The 17,774-nt window shown below is 42.3% G+C and overlaps 1 protein-coding gene across 4 annotated transcripts in view; it reads left to right on the forward strand.

Annotated features, from left to right (window-relative positions):
• The window catches only part of PLEKHM3 (pleckstrin homology domain containing M3), an 82,399-nt gene that overhangs the window by 21,542 nt on the left and 43,083 nt on the right, over positions 1-17,774 (forward strand). For all 4 annotated transcript variants that reach the window (XM_017735637.1, XM_017735638.1, XM_017735636.1 and 1 more), the window contains 2 exons: positions 10,187-10,332; positions 16,184-16,377. In XM_017735637.1, the coding sequence (XP_017591126.1) occupies positions 10,187-10,332; positions 16,184-16,377 (340 nt within the window). The remainder of the gene's footprint in view (positions 1-10,186; positions 10,333-16,183; positions 16,378-17,774) is intronic.

Consider the following 17,774-nt stretch of genomic DNA (forward strand, 5'->3'; position numbering starts at 1 on the left):
GTCATTTATTAAAACAAACATTTTTTCCAGAGAAGTCAGTTGTGTCTGCCAGGAACTCCTGTTACTTAGACAGCAAGTCCTAATGGATGTGGGAATTTCTGCCTTCTGGAAAATGTGCTCTGCACCCTTTCATTTATCTGTGTGGCTTTCCTTGCTCCTCTTCTGGGGTGCCTTCTGTCTTTTCCTTCCCGCTTTCTCCATGTCTCCTCACTTGCCAGAAGAATAAATACTGCTATTAGGGCTTCAATGACTTGGCTGGCTGAGCTGAACACTAGATGCAGAGAAGCCAAGGTTAGTAAATGTGCTATTTCCTGTGCTCGAAGCCCTGTCAAATGAAGCAGCAGGTGGAGAGCTGTTGTCTTTCAAGGAATCATTCTGCACCTAGGTCTGTGATCATGTGTGTAGCTGGGGGACAGCCCAGTGCAACATGCCCAGCTCATGCAACCTCTGCTCTAGCTTGGCCTGTTGGTCTGGAATCGGTCCCTACTGCAGTAAAAGTAAAATGCTTTTTTTTCCCCCCTCAGTGAAAAGAAGGTGTTTCCTAATAGCTTGCAAGCTGGCAAATGTGATTTAAAAACAAAACAAAATAGTCAGGTGTAATGTCAACTTTGTTTGAATTCTCAAAAAACCTTATAGTTGAATCTTCTCAAATACAGATAGTTGAGAAGCATCCTTGAATTTAGCAAATGCTTAGTGACCTGTCATTGCACCCAACACTTACTTGTAGCATGTCACTGAATTAAAAATGCTAGAGGATAAACCCTAGAAAATGCAGCACAATAATAAAATGCCCTAAGGTCCTTTGGAAGGTTTTCAGCACTCTTGTTGCCTTTTAGTCCCAAATAACCATTGTTCTCACCTGTCCAGGGCTTTTAGGATTGTGCTTTTTCTAAGTGCTGTATTTGTTTTGTGCTTGGTTTCATTTCAATTGATGTCTTTCTTCCAAGGCTTTAGCAGCTTTTTACCTTCCCTGTATTTGAGACTGTAAAATCCCCTAGGAATGTTTTGTACTGTAAAGGTTTTATTGTTTAAGTATCTTCATGTAAGGCTTTGGTCTTCTAGTGTTGTATGTGACTTTCATGCCCTGTTTCTATTCATTTAAAAGTAGAACTTCCACTGCTAGCAGTGGTATTTCCAAACCAGCTGAGCAGAAAAAACCATGGTCTAAGTTAGTATTTGGAAAATACACCACGTTTAAAAAAGGTCACTGACTTCTTGGGAGGAGTGGGGGGAGTGTTTCCAAACAAGGGCAACTGGAATTTGTGTAGCAGCGAACACTTTATTTGCAGTGGCCCTACATGCTTCAAAACACGAGGTTGCTGGGCCCCAGTGCTTTGCCATATGACAGCTTGTTTCAGAAAAAGATCAGAACATGCTTGAGTTGATTAAACCTGTTTATCAGTGATCAGTTATGATCACAGAGGCCATTTAATCTTCACTGATAAGGCGAGTTCTTCAGTGCAGTTTTAGGATGGCTTGACTAGAGGAAGTGACAGTGAAAACTGTCATCTTTGGTAGAAGTTGGGTCCTTCACCCTCCTGGGATTTGGCTGGCACCTTCACAGAGTGAGATTTTCTCCTTCATGGGATTCGGTTTGGAGTTGGCCTGCTGCTGCCTGGAAGTGCAGTTTAGATAAGTGCTTGATCAGTTCAGTGCCTATTCTGTGCCCTGATGTGCACTTCGCAATCGACTGGTGTTTAAGTGACTTCTTTGTCTCAGTCCTGCAAGAGGAACTGCTGATACAACTGTCTTGGCTGATGAATCTACATATTCCTCCTGGCAGGCTCGAAGGGAGCCTTTGCTGCCTGTATGGGGGTAGGTGACCCCTTGCTCTAATCTGCCCCATCAACAACTCTGCAGGTTTTCAGTAGGTTCTTGTGCTAATTTATTGTACTGTTGTGAGCCCGGTTCTGCTGGATGTGAACACATCTCTACTGTAAACATAGGCTGTTTGTTCTTGCCTATGCCTTGTTTCTTCCTGGCTTGTGGGTCCTAGATACGAGTTCCACTGCCCCCAAAGAGCTGTTGGTTGCCTGGGGATTTTTTTGGTTCATTTATTGTACAAAACTATTCTTGAGGGATCTTTTGGCATAGAGTTCAAAGAAAAGAATGCCCAAACCAGGGAGTCTAAATGTCCAAGTCTCACCTTTGTTGAGATGGATAAAAGCTACATCTGGACAAAAGGAAATATTTTTCCAACTTGAAAACTCCAACATTTATACACCACCCCCACAGTTCTCTGGTGAACCAAGAGGTTCTTCATGAATTGTGTGCAAGGGACAGCGTTATTTGTTGGGCTCGCATCTTTTAAATCAGTCAAGCCAGCTTTTGCTACTAAAGGCCTTGCCTTCCCAGAAAGCCACAGGCATTTGCACAATACTTTCCTGCAGCTGCAGTTTATACAAGGTTCCTAAGTTGGTTTGGGCCATGACTGTTAATTTTGTTTCCTAAGAAAACAAAGCTTATGTTCCAATGCTGTTTGCTACATTTTACTCTTGCCCCCTAAAGTTTGGATCTACTTGACTGTTCTAACAAAATTTGACCGAGGAAGAGAGGTAGCAAAGATGTGTGAATCTCAGAGGCGTTACAGAAGCCAGCATCACAGGAGCCCGTCCTAATGCTGCTCTGGAAAAAATCCTGTGATGTGCACTGTGCATTTGCTTGGCATCAGAGTGTCCTTGCAGATGTGCAGCCTTGAAGGAAAATGGCTGCTTTTGGGTCCACTGCTGCAAAACTAGGGCATTTGTGTGTGTGTTGGCAAGGCTCTCCCTCTTCTGTCACATGCCAAAGCAGTGTATTATTGCAAAGCTCTTGGGTCGCATCGGGCAATGTAAAAGAAATTACAGAACAAACCAGAGGCCACCTGGTAGGAAGGGTTTAGGTTCTCAGTCTTCTTGTTCTTCTGCAACATCTATAGTCTCTGATACCTGTGCTGTGTAAAATGGGATCATTCATATGCCCAGGGCAGTGCAGTGGTAGTGATGTGTGACGAAGAAGAAATTCGGCCAAATAGCATTGGCAAAAATATGTAACCACGCTTACTGCACAGTTGTTCCTTGTGTTAAAAGGAGATACAAACCCAGCTGTATGTTCAAACAGAAACAGAGCTGGTTATTTCTAGGTATGTTAATGCTGTATCAAATAAATGAAACTTGGTGAACCAGGTGGCCTGCAGTGTAAGTCATTGAGGGAGCAGTGCAGGGGTAAGTGGTCTTCAAACTAACTGCAGAACAGAAATGAAAACTGGGTTAAGTAGAGACTCGTTTCGCTAAATGACCTGGCTGAGGGTGCTGGCACCAGTGTTTGTTCTAATCACACAAATGACTGGCCTGCTCTTTGCTCTGTTCTCTGGTCTACCTTCTCAGTATGTAGAACCAAGCATGAATGTACTCCACTGTACAAATGGGAATGCCATTATTAATTTTGCTTACATTATCTCCTTACTTCCAGCTGGCAGGCAGACTTCAAGAGCCGGCCCAGGGAGTGTGTTCATTTCTCATTCCTGACTAAAGAGCTGGTGAATTACTGAATCTACCAATAAGTCATTCCATGGTAGATCCCATTTCCTTCCGTTGGGCAGCACTTGAGAGTCTCAGCAAAGCACCAGATACTGCAGAGAATAATCCTCTAAGGGCATGGGGGAAAAGAATACCAGATTAGTTTGAGGTGTATGGTGTTATTCCTCAGCACTGTTGTCCTGGGAATGCAGGGAAAGGATTTGAGAATGTGCAATAGGAGAATGCAAACTGGCCATGTGTTAAAAGGGTTGCAAACAATCGCTTATGTGTAAAGCATGTCTTCAAAGTTGTTTGGAATTTCCTCAGAGCATGTTCTCTGGGAGTAATATAGCTTTGCCACCTCTTAGAATTTGACACTAAAGGTAAAAGAACCTATCTTCTGATGAAACTCAAATGGGGAAATCCAAGCACATAAAAAAACTAGTTTCCAAATGTATAGTTTTGTTGCTTGTCATTTGACACAACTAGGATTTTTGGTTCTCATTTATTGATGAAATGTTATTCTTGACTGTTACATGTGAAATTCAAACTTACACTTTGACCTTTAAGTTTTGGTGTTATATTTGCAGGCTTAACTACTATTAGTTTTACTGGGAAGGCAGAATTTGGCTGTGTAAGCTGCAGCATGCCTGTATGCTGTCTTTCTACAAAGGACATGTACAATACAGGCATGCAGAATGTTGTGTATGCACCCATATGTATATGCTATCACCTGACTTGTTTCCAACATGGGGATTTTTTTCTTGATTGTTCATATTCTTAGAGAAAGTCACCGCTCTGTGCATTCAGCATGACTGATGTAAAGGGTGTTACTCACTTCACCTACCCCCAGCCATCTAAATATTGGATGGCTACAACAGTCCAATCTTTGCTGATTGGAAGAAAGCCTGAGTGCCTACGGAAGAATTCATCTCATGTGCCTTGAAGAGCTGTTCTGAAGCTGGGTACCTGTGAGACATCTCCAGTAGGGAGGGGTAGGTCACTGTCTGGAGTGTCCAGTCTCCCCAGCTCAGAGCCATCAAGCCTACACTGGTAGGCTAAGTCAGCTGATCTGGAATGTGTAAGACAGGAAGGACAGGCCTATGCATTGTACCTTCAAATGGTGCTAAGGAAGACGGAAAATCTGTTGTTTTAGCACTTAGCCCTGACCTATAGCTGATAATCGAGTTTTCCGTTGACTTGGAACAGTTGGGCCACCCTTTGGAGTCAACTGGGGATGTGTGAACCCTTCCTTATTTCTGGAGAAGCTGATCTAGTTTATAATTAAAGTGGGATCTGTACACTGCTGACATGATATGGGTTTTATATGTTGCTTAGGTAATTATAACTTGATCGGGTCAAACCCACATGGTTGCAGCACAGAAATTTCTTTTACTTTAATCTGTTACGGTTTTATTGTCTTTTTTTAAAGTTCATAAGAAGCTCACAAAAAATGTAGGCAAGGTGAGTAGTGTCAGACTTTGCTTGGAGGTTTATAAGTTTTTAATTACTTACTTGAAATAAAATTGCTCTGGAAAGTAGTGGTGGGGAAAAGGACAAAGTGTAATGCAAAGTCAAACCTGGGTAGGCATAAGAGAGAACTAAGCTGGATTGTTGGTGTGTCTTCCTTGTGAGTTTGAGTTTTCCCATGGTGGAGTGAATTGGAATAGGTGCACAGGAATAAAGGTAAGCAACTGAAGTAATTCTCACCTTATTTCTGTTTGTGCTGAGGTGATAGAGCAATGTTGTATGTCTGATCTAACATTGAAAATTTGTTGCTGTGCTCCTTCTGCTTTATGCCTTTATCAAACTGAAAGCCTTTTGAAGTCTGTGAAGCATTTTCTTTGTATTGTATGTTGTTTCTAAATGAATTAGCTTCTAAGCTAACCTGTCACAGATTTAATTATGGCACACAGTCACAAGGGACTTGCTTTTTCCTGATACTGAGCAAAGAAGCTTACTGAATAAGGAAAACAGTTGTGTACTTGATTCTAATTTGGTCTTCTACTTTCTCTGTTTCACTGTGGAGCTACTCCAGTCTTTTCTTGCTGGAGATTAAAGAGAAAGGTATCTGGATAAAAAGGATAGTTGTGTATGTCTTCCTTGACCACAAGAGTATGCAGCAACCTGAAAGTGGTGTTTTCTGTGCTTCACAGAGGAATTGTGTTCAGATGTCTTGGATTCCTCCTCCATACTAGACCACCACCTTAAGTCAAGGAGGGAGTTTTGTTACAACTTTTTAACCTCACCTTCTGTACTACTTTCTTCCTGAAGTCTTTGCATTTGGACATGAGCCTCTTGATGTTGATACTCCTGCTTTGCTCACAGACATGTTGTTGAGAGAGATTCATCTGTGCCCAACAGCACTTTCTTGCTGCTATTTTTCTAACCCCTATTTTCTTTCCTTGATTCCAAGGCTGTTTTTGTTGTATTTTCCGTGATGAAAGGTTTGGGATGATTCCTTCCCTCTTTGCTAACAGTATACCTTACAGCTGTGCTTCTTCCTTCTGTAGCTTGCTCTGTAACATTCTTTAGGGAGGGATGATTTTAGGTGCTAGCAAATACTGTGGTATTCTCTTTTCATTAGGCTCTGGGTTTGCCAGACCTTTGTACAGATGTTACATAGATAATATTCTGTGTGAGCATTAGGAATAGGTGAGAGAGGTTTGGTGAAAGCTGTGCTGCTTTTTTCTCCCATCCTGTGGAAGGTGCTTTCTCTAGTTATACAGGCAAATAAGTGTTTTCTCTGCAAACATGGTCCCTTCCCAAACCCTAAGCTATTTTTTGAATTGTGTTAATCGATCTCTGAGGTGGTCAGCTACATCTGATTGTCCTGCTGGGAGAGGTGCTCCAGACTTTAAAGCCAGGAATCAGTCCTAGCTTTGCTTCTTATAAACATCATGGCAAGTTTATGTACCTGAATGCCCAGGTGCAGGATTTCCAAGGCCATTAAGCCAATGGCTATTCCTTCTTCCTCTTTTTTCTCTCTCATTCTTGATCTATTTTTTTCCGTCTTAAAAAACAAAGTAGCATAAGTGGTCTATGCCACGGAAATATGTTTGTCACACTACATCACTTTGAACTGCATAACATCAAAGAAAATCAGTGCTTTGATAACTTGATTTGAAAGGGTCGTAGAAATAGCCATCATTATGAATCACAACAGAGAGGAATGGAAAAGATGGTGATTTTCAAACAGCAAAGCTTGTAAAGTAGGGGAAAATGTAAGGTGGATGCCAGCGCCACATTATCATCTAACAAATGCCAGCTACACAACTGGTATGTAGCTTTGCAGAACATGTTTTCTTGAGGATATGAAGAGGAATGAAAAATACTAGGTCTAAAGAGGAACACGGAAACAAATATGGGCTCAGGAAAGGGTTGTAACAAGGGAGGAAGCAATGCATCCTGCTTGGGTAGGAATTTCTTCCACTTCCTCCTCTTCATAGAACCACCCTTCCTGAAGATGAAGGGCATCCAAGATTGCTTGCTGCGACTCTCCTCACCCCAGAGAACTTCAGGTCTTATGGGCTCAACATAGGGAAGAGGAGGGAAGCCCCCAGCATTTCTGTGCTTTGTCACTCCTCTCTGGAGAAAACTCTCTCCATGGACTGGAATGAGTTTCTGGCTCTAGGAGGCTGCAAGAAATTAGGCCTTAAAGTGGTGAGTGGTTTTAATTTAAAATTTTGGCAGTTCTAATTGGACTTTAGACTGAAGGCAAGAATAAGCTAACAGAGAGGAGTTAGGGCATTATGACAAAGTAGCAGCCAGTGGAGTGGTAGGGGATGTACGGTGCTAGTTAGGTGAAATCAGTGTGTCCTGTCCCATCCTTATCCCCAGACAAGTAAGTTTTGGCTAGTAGGGAATGTTTATAAGTTTCAATGACATAGAGTTGAGAGACTATTTGCATTCAGACACAGCTTTACCACTAGTACTTTGTCAACTGGTCCAGACACACTGAGCTAGAAAATATATGACATTTGGTAGTCTGTTTCATCCAAGGAGAGTTAATGGTTGTATGTAATGAAGGCTCAAGTTGGAGCTGTGTACAGACAGATGCTTCAGTGTTTTTCAATGACGGGAAATTCAGAGGCAGCTAGTAAGGAGAATGGTACAGACCTTCCACTTCTTCTAGCAAGGCTGGCACAGAAGAACGTGCTGTGCTGAGGTATGGCTAGCACAAACATGCTTTCTGAGGTCTTGTTCCCATTTGGTTTGGGAAAGGGGAATGCCCTCCTTCTTAGATTTCTTCATCTTCCTCCATGAGGAGAGGAGTGGGCATACTTCTCTATTTCTGTTACAGAGGGGAAAGATCTACCTCTGTTGTGCTATAAAAATCATGGGCTCCCTAGAAACAGTGTGAGTACCTTCTGGAAGCATCTTACAGGGCTGCTAGTCAGGTGAATGTCATGTCAGACAGACAGGACTGGTATTTCGTGTCTCATCAATTGCTCTAAACCTTCACCTTTCTGTATGAATGCATGTAAAAAGATGGGGGAAAAAAAATCTGTATGCACTACATAGCACTAATATGGGGCTTACTACCAGGTGTGCCAGCTGATTCCATCCATAACAGCACAGGGGAGCAGGACTGCTCCATGGATACCCTCAAGTGACCACTGAGAAAACTGCTTTTATTAAGAAAAGAACATGAGAGAAAAGATAGGAGAATGCATGCTTTGCCATGAGGGAAAGATGAAGTTTTTGGTTTCCAAGTTCTGATCCCAAGCCACAGTCATAGGTAATTTTTTTTGTAACATACTGCTGAATTACTTGAATTTTTTTTACCCTTATAAAAAGGATGCCTGATTTTTTTCTGCCTCAAATGTACTGGTTTGCAAAAAACACTGCTTATATTTACCATACAAAATTATTTCTGCAATTATAATAGTTTACTGTCATAATATTTGGGGTTTCTGTTTGATTATTAGGTGAGATTGCATTTTTTCATTATGTATATTAAGTTATACTAGAGATATGTGTTAATACTTATGCTTTGGTCTTATGAAGGGTAAAGGAGGAGACATGAACATAATTATTTCTTTTATCAACTGACCTGTTTACATATTTGCTTTTTGTAAGAAACTGAATGTCCTTTCTTAAAAAAAAAAAATGGGTGGGGGAAGAGAGAGAGATGGAAACAGGACATATCCCATACTGATTCACTTGGTGGTGTGTATTGCAGAGAATCAGTGGCCAACTGGCTCTGGAGTGTGGAAGAGGAAGAAGTGAGCTAACTGTGTTGGTTAGGTTTTCTAATGATTTTTAGAGCAGAGGGGGTCATGGTGACATCAGTTGATGTGGGGGAGGAGGAGCTCAATTTATGCCTAGAGTAGCTGACCTGCAATCTTTCCTCAAATCAGTGTAACTTCTACTGGGGGGAAAAGATGCCTTCAGCTGGAGAAGTCACATAATTACTCTAAATGAAATTAGTTATATTGGCAAAAGCAATCGGTCATTTGACTTCTGCTTGAAAATCTCTGTTTAACCAATGCTTTTACTGCAAAAGTGATGTACAAGGATTCTGCTACTCAGCATTTCTAACCAGCTGCAGCAGAGACCATCTGAGCATACAGCACATGCCAGAGTGGAGCTCTGGTGTTGTGGCTGAAACTATAAATGTCACATGGGGACACTGGCATTTGAAGGAAAAGCAGAAATACCATCATGTGTGCTGTGTCTAGAGGTGTTGTTAACAACCGCAGACATCTTGATGTGTCTTACCCAAACATTTTTAGCCTCACTTCCTGAGCAGATTGTTTAATGTGACTGTGCTGTCTGTCTTCAGCCATCCACTCTAATATTATATTAACCTTTTGGCTTATTTTAGTCACTATTGGAAGAAAGAAGTGTCAAGTACATTGAGTTTTTATGTGTTTTGTGAAAACAGGTGATCAGGTGAAGGAGAACTTTACATAAGTTCTTTCCAAGTAAAGCAGCAGCTTTTGAATACGTTGTTTTACCCCAGAGACTCCACACAAGAAGGCATGGGAAGAGGCAGGGGATCTAGCTGTGAAAAAAGTATTAGGCAGACCTCAGATCTTGTAAGACACAGAGTGATGCAATCGTAAGAAAAAAAACCCTGCTGGAAATTGAGCTGTGTCACTACTGCTAGTCAAGAACTACTCATTCTCAGTGTGACTGCTGCTCAGTTATTATTCATGATCTGACTGTGGTTTGCCTTGGCTGTGCTAATTCTGTGGCTGAGTCTTACCTGCCAAGTCAGCATCCCTTCTGGCTGTCAGCGGGAGCTGGCTTGCACTCCTGCAGGTGGGCAGTGTTGGCCCATTCTGTTGTGGGGCAAATGGGAGCTCTCTGGAAGAGAGCTACTGTAGAATGTGGCCTGTCTAAGCTTCAGGCCATGGTTTTCAGATGGCCATGGCTTTTAAATGCTCGGTGTCTCACAAGCAAGTCTTCTGCCTTTGTTTCTTGAGAAGTGCTAAGTATCTTTTGACTGCTGTCTGAACTCTTTGTCACAGATGCCCAAGTTATCATGTGCTTTTTCAGCACTAGTCCAAGAATACTGATATTTATTTCTATTTTTTATGGAATGAGAAATGTCTCTTAGGTAAAATAAATAAAATATTAAAAGGTCCTCAGATGGAGGAATACTTTTCTGACTCCATCCTGAATGTGTATCTCTGGCTTGATGTACAAACCCAGACTTTTCCCCCCTCTCTTTTCTCTAGGCTGTCAGCGCTCCATAGGTTTGTCCAATGGGAAAGCCAAGGTGTGTGGCTACAGTGGATGGTACTATTGCAGCAGCTGCCATGTGGATGACAACTTCCTTATCCCTGCACGGCTGGTTCATAACTGGGACACTTCCAAATACAAGGTAATCTTCCTCCAGGTTGGATTGCTAGCAAGTGAACTGAATTGCTGATAGAAACACAACAGCTCAAAGGTTGCAGGCATTGACTGCTAATACTGTCATCTTTGTCCCTCTTGTCAAAATGAGCCACACTCAAGACATGTTTTCATCACAGTTTCCTTGGCCAGGCCTAAGGTGTTCCTTCACAGCAGCAGCCATGCTCCTTCTTGGTGGCATCTTTTTCATCATTGCTTATCTGGCTGTTCAAGAGACAGGGAGAGGTAGCACACAACAAACTCTCTTTTAGCCCCTATCCTTGCAGTTATTGGGCCCTCGAGGAGTACCTGTTTCATGACCACTAGGGACTAAGGATTGGCACTGCTTAGTGATGGATGCTAAATTGTGGAAATGCCCATAGGAAACTGGCCTACCAAATGCAGTATTTGTGAGGCCCAGTCTGTCCTGTCTCTTGGCATGAACATTTTCAGGACACTAGAAGGACATTGCTGTAGCACTTGATTGAACCAGACAGAAAGTAACATAATGAGAAAATTCTACGGTTGTTCACTTGCCACACAAGAGCTTTTCTAAAAGTTTTGTAATCTGCTATTTGCTGCTGCCGTGGTGCTTGGTTGCTAGATAGGGGCACTGATTACATGCCTCAAAGCATTATACCAGCAAACACAGTAACAGTGTTGTTTTGCCATCTCAGGCAGTATATGCTGGAAGAATAACAAACTCATAAGGAATCCAGACCATGTTAGAGCTTCAGACCTAGCAGCCACTGTTAGGGGAGGTTGTTTGATGTTTTGTGTCTGCGAATATTATTATTATGTGCTATTTGAAAAGGAAAAAATAACCAGTAAATGCCCTATTAGAGGAAAAGCAGGTCTCTTGAAGAAAATTTGTCAGATGGGGAGATTATTAAAAGGTGGCCAGAGCCTGCCATCAGGAAAATGATAGTCTTGCGCTGTGAAATGTAAGATTCTTCAAAGTTGCAAAGCTGCAGTGCGTGGAGACAAAAAGCCCTCCCAATATTTAAAAGTTCTTTCTCTGGATGCTTTTAGCAAGGACTAAACTTGCTAGCACATGGTAGTATAGGTGGACCTGATATGGGGCTAATGGATGGTAAGGCAAAGATCTCATATCAAGCTGTCAGTAATACTGCCAAGAAAACTAACTGGGTTTTTTTCTAAACCTGCAGCATAAAAACTATGCTCTAGTCTGTTTCCTGTGGTATTGGCAGCTGAGGCACAAAAAGAAACAGGACGTTAAAGCTTAAGCATTCATTGAAAACCTCATCTACTGTCATCTCACTGTAATAGTGAGAAATTTCATTTTCCAGTTTTTGTAGACAGAACAGGTATGAGGTGGCTTGGAAACACAAGCAAATTCTGTGCAGCTGCTTTACCAGTCTTTGTGCCAAAGTCCTGAGAGAGGTGTATTTAAGAAAGGAACACAACCCCTCAGGTAGGAAAACACATCATCCCCAACTATTAGAGCAGGAATTAAGGCAGGGAAGGAAGGTGAAGAGGACATTATCTACCACAGTGGCAATGTGACAACTGAACTGAGATCACTGGTTGGATCTCCTCTACTCCATCCCATACATGTATAGCATTAAAATCACAAGTCATTTTCTTGGGGGCTTCCCTTTTCTCTTCAGTTCTGCATAAGTGTGCTTTTATTTCTGTCCATGCTGTATCTCCCTGGGAACTAAGCACTGCTTTTTTTAGATAAAGTGTATATATATATTTGAATACATTTTCACATTGCCATCTCCTTTCTCCAGTTAGAGATAAGGTTTTGTGTTTGTTTATTTATTTTGCAAAGTCTAAAAGTCAACTTAATGCTGGCTTCTGCACTTAACAGTTGTAATGAAACTGCGTGCTTCCTTTGTAGTGTGTTGATCAAATGTGCAATCCCAAGCACAAGTACAAGCTGGGCAGAGAATGGATTGAGACCTAGCCCTGGGGAGAAGGACTGGATTTTGTAAGACCCCACCTGAAATACTGTGTCCAGCTCCAGAGCTGGACAGCAACTGGTCCCTGTTGTCCACCTTCAGAGCTGGTCCCCAGCAGAAGGAAGATGTGGACCTGTTGGAGTGAGGCTAAAGGAGGTCACAATGATGCTCAGAATGCTGGAGCACCTCTGCTGTGAAGACAGGCCGAGAGGGTTGGGGTTGTTCAGCCTGGAGGAAAGAAGGCTCCAGGGAGACCTTATAGCACCTTCCAGTACCTAAAGGGGGCTACAAAAGTTCTGGAGAGGGACTTTTCACAAGGGCAAGGAGTGATAGGACAAGGGAGAATGGCCTTAACCTGAAGTAGGGTAGGATTAGATGAGGTACTAGGAAAAAATTCTTTGCTTTAAGAGTGATGAGGCACTTGAACAGATTGCTCAGAGGGGCTGTGGACTCTCCCATCAATGGAAGAGTTCAAGGCCAGGTTGGATGGAGCTCTGAGTAACCTGTTCTGGTGGAAGGTGTCCCTTCCCTATGGCAGGGGGGTTGGAATTAGAAGATCTTTAAGGTCCCTTCCAACTCAAACGATTCTATGATTCGGCAAAGACAGATATGTTGTCTCACTTCCTTGAGATAGTCTTGGTAGTAATTTTCTTTTGGCTTACTTTTAAAGGAAAATCACTTAATTTGTCAGCATTTCCCCTCCCATAACTGGCCAGTGTGTCCACGCAAAGCTGTGCAGCAGCATCCCAAAATGAAGATAAACCCTTGTAGGTAGCACAGCACTGCCTTAAAGTGGAGCTTCTGCAGAGGGGCACATGCTCCTGGCTGCGCTCCTGGCTGCTTCTGGCTGCACACCCCAAAGAGGTCCTGCAGGAAATAAGCACATACCACATTTGATGGTCAGAACTGTAAGAGGGCTCCAGGATTCAAAAGCTTCTTTGTTTTACACAGTCTGAAATGTGTCTGTCGATCCACCAAATTGGAAACAAAATTGAATGAAGGGTTTGCAAACCTGTGCTCCTTCCCACAGCCGCCTATTCCTCACCTCCACAGTTTCTGGGGTCTGTCCTATCTGTTTCTGGCAAAGCAAGCACCAAAAGGTACTGTAGGTCATGAGCTTTTATAGTGTAACTGGGCATGTTTCTCTTTTTATGTTTCATGAGCTCAACATTTGAGCAGCAGCTATAGAATAAGCTCTTACATCAATTAAGTAAGTTTGGAAATTGAGAGGTTCTTGTCTGCTTTTATCACGACAGGTCATGAAAAACAGAAACAATAAACATCTCTAGAGCTGTCTCTTCCCATACCCAGGGTCTTGAAAAACAAAAATGTACTTAACATCTATAGTAGCACATGGGTAGGAAAAGAGAAATCCTTTTGGCTGCAGTAGAAGCTCTTTGAAAGGACTTGGCATTTAGACATATTTCTTCTGTCAGAACCAAAGCAGCAGCTCAGTCCCCAGGTTCACTTTTTTGCCTGTGTCTCCTACTGTTTTCATATTTGTGTTTTTTATGTGTTTGTGTGAAGGGAAAAGAAAAGAGGCAGTCTTGTGAACATCCTTTCTGCCTTTTGCTTAGGCCAAGTGTTTTCCCTGTTTGCACACAAAGCCCACTAAGTATTGCCATTTGGTTCAGGTGGCTTTCACCCTGCACAAAATGCCAGACAGGCACAGTAGGAAATGAACTCCCTATGCCAGAAGGTTTCAAGAGAAGCTGACTTCTGGTAAATTGAATTTTGAACTATAAGTTTGCAGGCTCTAGAAAGGAAAGGTCTGGAAATGTTAGCATCCATCCTTGTATGACATTTAAAGCTAAAACCCTGTTGCGCTTTGCATCTTCTCACTTGTCCTCACTGATTTAAAAGGATTGTTTTACTGCCCAGGTAAAGATGGGGGACTGTGGGTATGCTAGGATGTATACTAAAATACTGAATTACTGTGACTGCCTGACCCTTCCCATTTTAAGACTGTGTTTCAACCTCTCGTAACATTGCTGTTTGGCAATGTTAGTTAATGTTTTAAAAGATGCGTGTGCCCGTGTCAGCCATGCAGAATGGACTGACACCTATCTGTCAGTCAGTGATGCTGGGCAAAGCTACTTTTCCTACAATCAGCACTCCATGGGTGCATTTTATTGGCAAGGAGAGGGAAAGGTGTGCTTTGCTCCTCTCTCCTCAAAGGCTGCATTCAGACCATGCAGCACCAGTGCTGCACAGTAATACTTGGTCACCATAGTGCACACCTATGGCAGAGTCACTCAGGGGACCTCAATTGTGGCATCTCTTTGTCTCTGTGCTCTTAATGCCTCAGGAGAGATGCCCAACACAGGGTGCAGGTGTGCACAGGTGTGAGTGTAGTATTTGGACATGAACCACCCTCCACTTCCCAAGACAGTAGGGCAGGTGGATGAGGAGCCCATCACTTCAACAGAGGCTTAAAGCAAGGAGATAGAAAGACAGCACTGAGCACCTGGTCCTCCTGGTGGGAGGAGCTGGTAACTGTGCCAAGCATTCACACACCTCCTAGGGAATCATGGAATACATGCCTTAATTTGCTAATTGGTGGAAGAGGACTAATAATTACTGTAGATATGGAAGTTGTCAGGGGATTGCTGAGATATTGCAGTCAGATGGTTAATGATTGTAAAAGCAGGTTGTTTAACTGCAGTTTTTTAATGCACTTCAGTAAGCATAATAAAATATCAACATTGCTAGTGTTAAAAAACTTGATAAGTTTGGAGTTCATAGAATTTTGTTCTACAAAAATCTGAGGTACTTGTGTTGCTATGTTACCTCTGATTCCACTCAGATGGCACAGTTCCTTATACATGCCTGATATTAAAAAAAAAAATAAAATAGTGTGGTGTTTAATATAAATAGGTGGGATATTTAATACAGCTTCAGGGCCTAGGAAACCTGTGGAGTTACGGTCTCCTGTATTTAAAATTGTGCATCTTGTTATCTGTGTAGTTATTGGTGGGAAGGCCGGCCTTGGCATTATCTCTTAGATTTTTATTATTTATTGTGAAAAGGCTACATCTGAGGCTAGCTTACCCTGTCAGTAGCTAGTTAGTCGTGCTGGTTTTGGAAGTGGTGCTATTTATAAGGATGTGTATTGTTCTTACCTACAGCACCAGAAGGGAAATAGCTTCCTAATAATCTCAAGAGGCTGTGGTGTGTGTGTGCCCTTTCTACTTTTGTTAGCCTAACTCATCCCTCCCTTGTCTCAGTGTAAACATTGACTTAGAGATCCAGGAGGACTAATTGAATCGTGGAACCAATGGTATTTCTGTAGCAGGTGATTTGCAGCTCATTTCATGTAATCCCATCTTCTCTTTTCCAGCTGTGATAAAATGAAGAAATCAGGAATGAGAGGGAATTTGGCCTTTTCACTTAAGGAACAGGAGTATCTTTTCTAATGGAACAAGAATCCCATTCATTTATCAAGATTACAGTAGCTTTTTGCAGGTGGAGATAAAACAGGGCACTATAATGAAAAACTTCTTGCAGGTGGAACTTTAGGAGTAATACCAATAAGATTTGATTTTATCTATCTGTATTTTAAAAAGCACAACAACTTGCTTTTTGCCGAAAAGAAAGCAGTGAACAAACAGAAAGAAACTGGTTATTCAGATTTTAGACTTAAAAAAATCTAGTAAGCTATGTTACTCTGCAGCAAAAGCATATGTGATTGCAGATATCATTGTACTTTGGGTAAGTAAGTAGCCGTGCAGTTTTGAAGGGCTTGATGAAGTTTGACTTGTCTATAAGCAGAGAGAGTTGGATCTCTCTCAACTCTGTCTCCATTTGTAATTGGTAACAGAGTTAAGTTTTCAGATGCATAGAATCACAGAGGAGGAGATCTGCTTAAAAAGAGTTGGGAGAAAAGTCTAACTAAACTGCTTTATTTTTTAGGTATCAAAGCAAGCCAAAGAGTTCCTGGAATATGTTTATGAGGAGCCATTAATTGATATCCAGCAGGAAAACCCCATGTTGTACAAGCATGTTGAACCTCTGGCAACTGTTGTCCGCCTGAGACAGCAGCTAAAATCTCTGCGAGCCTACTTGTTCAGCTGCAGAGCAGCAGTGGCTGAAGATCTGCGGAGAAGGTAAGAACCACAGCCAACCTACAGCACAAGGATGGAGCTTGCCTGCTGTGTTGCTTCTCCTACTGCCTGTTTTGTTTTTCCTCACACTCTGGTTCTGAAGGCATTACCCATTTAGAAAGATGATGTGCTTGTAGCTGACTTCCCTGGGCAGCTGGGTTATCTTCTGCCAAAGAAAATTATTTTATCGAGTCTGAACGTCTGAAGTTGTTCTTGACAGCTGTAAGCCCTGGGGGGGGTCACACATTGTGGTGAGCATCTTTTACTCCTCCTCAGGCTTTCTGGCTGTGTGTATTTTCAGTCAAATGTGCTACCTCATACCCCCTGCCATGGCATCACAGTGAGATAACCACTGCTGGGACCTTTGAAACACCTCACAGTGTGGCAAAGCATGAGAGGGGCAGAATCAACCACCTCTCCAGCACTTCTGCCCTCCTCTGTGATATGACCTCAGCCAGAGGCAAAGGCCAGATGTAGTCCCCTGGCATGTGAGCCAACATATGATTTATGCTGGTCTCTTGCTCAGCCAGAGCTGGTCTGCTGTTTGGTACATAACCTATGTCACTGCTTTGATGAGCCATCTAGAACAAGTAGGAGAAGGATACAACAAGGTATCCTTGGAGAACATTGCTGAGTTCTTGCGTCAGACGCACTGTGAGTTGGCAATATGTGTTTGTGTGTTACTGCTCAAATCTTATTATTTGCTAGGGCGGCTTACAGCATTTTAAAAATTAGGATGGTTGCTTCTTTATTCTAGAGGATGGTGTTTTCTTGCAGAGCTGTTTTTCTATGCCATCCTCTTTGGTAAAACTAAAAGGAAAATAAGATTTTTGAAGGTTGTTCAGAGGAAATAGCAGAAAGGAAATGATGCTTTCTGATTAATATTGAAGAAACGAATTCTCTTATTAAAATAGAAGGAAGCAAGGAACTGAATGGACTTGGGTGAGACAGTAAAAGAAGAGAGTTCAAAGGAGGCCTAACCATAGCAATCAATTGACTAGAGGAAAAAAAAAGGGAAAGCCAGGAGGAGGAGGTTCAAATAAGGCAGCAATCTCAGGAAATTAAGAGTTAATGAAGAAACCAGGACAAAGGAGGAGCAACCCAAAATCTGCCTCCAAAATGGAGAGATGACAAGTGCTGAGGAAATAGACAGAACAGAGAATGGACAAAAATTAGCACAGGAATGTGAGCATGTTCTTTTCTTGGAGCAGAGAGGAGAGAGGAAATGTCCCTGTGTCAAAATGAAACACCCAGAATGGCAGAAGGAGTAACTGGGAAACAATGCTCCAAATGCTCCCTTTTCTTATCTAAGAATTTCTTCACACTGTCTCCAGTTAAAGCTGTGTGGTGGAGAGAAGGACCCCAGCCCAAGAAGGGTTTGGTTTTGTACTAGGGAGGCA

This window comes from Corvus brachyrhynchos, unplaced genomic scaffold, assembly GCF_000691975.1.
Source record: "Corvus brachyrhynchos isolate BGI_N302 unplaced genomic scaffold, ASM69197v1 scaffold255, whole genome shotgun sequence".
In the NCBI taxonomy this organism is placed as follows: Eukaryota; Metazoa; Chordata; class Aves; order Passeriformes; family Corvidae; genus Corvus; species Corvus brachyrhynchos.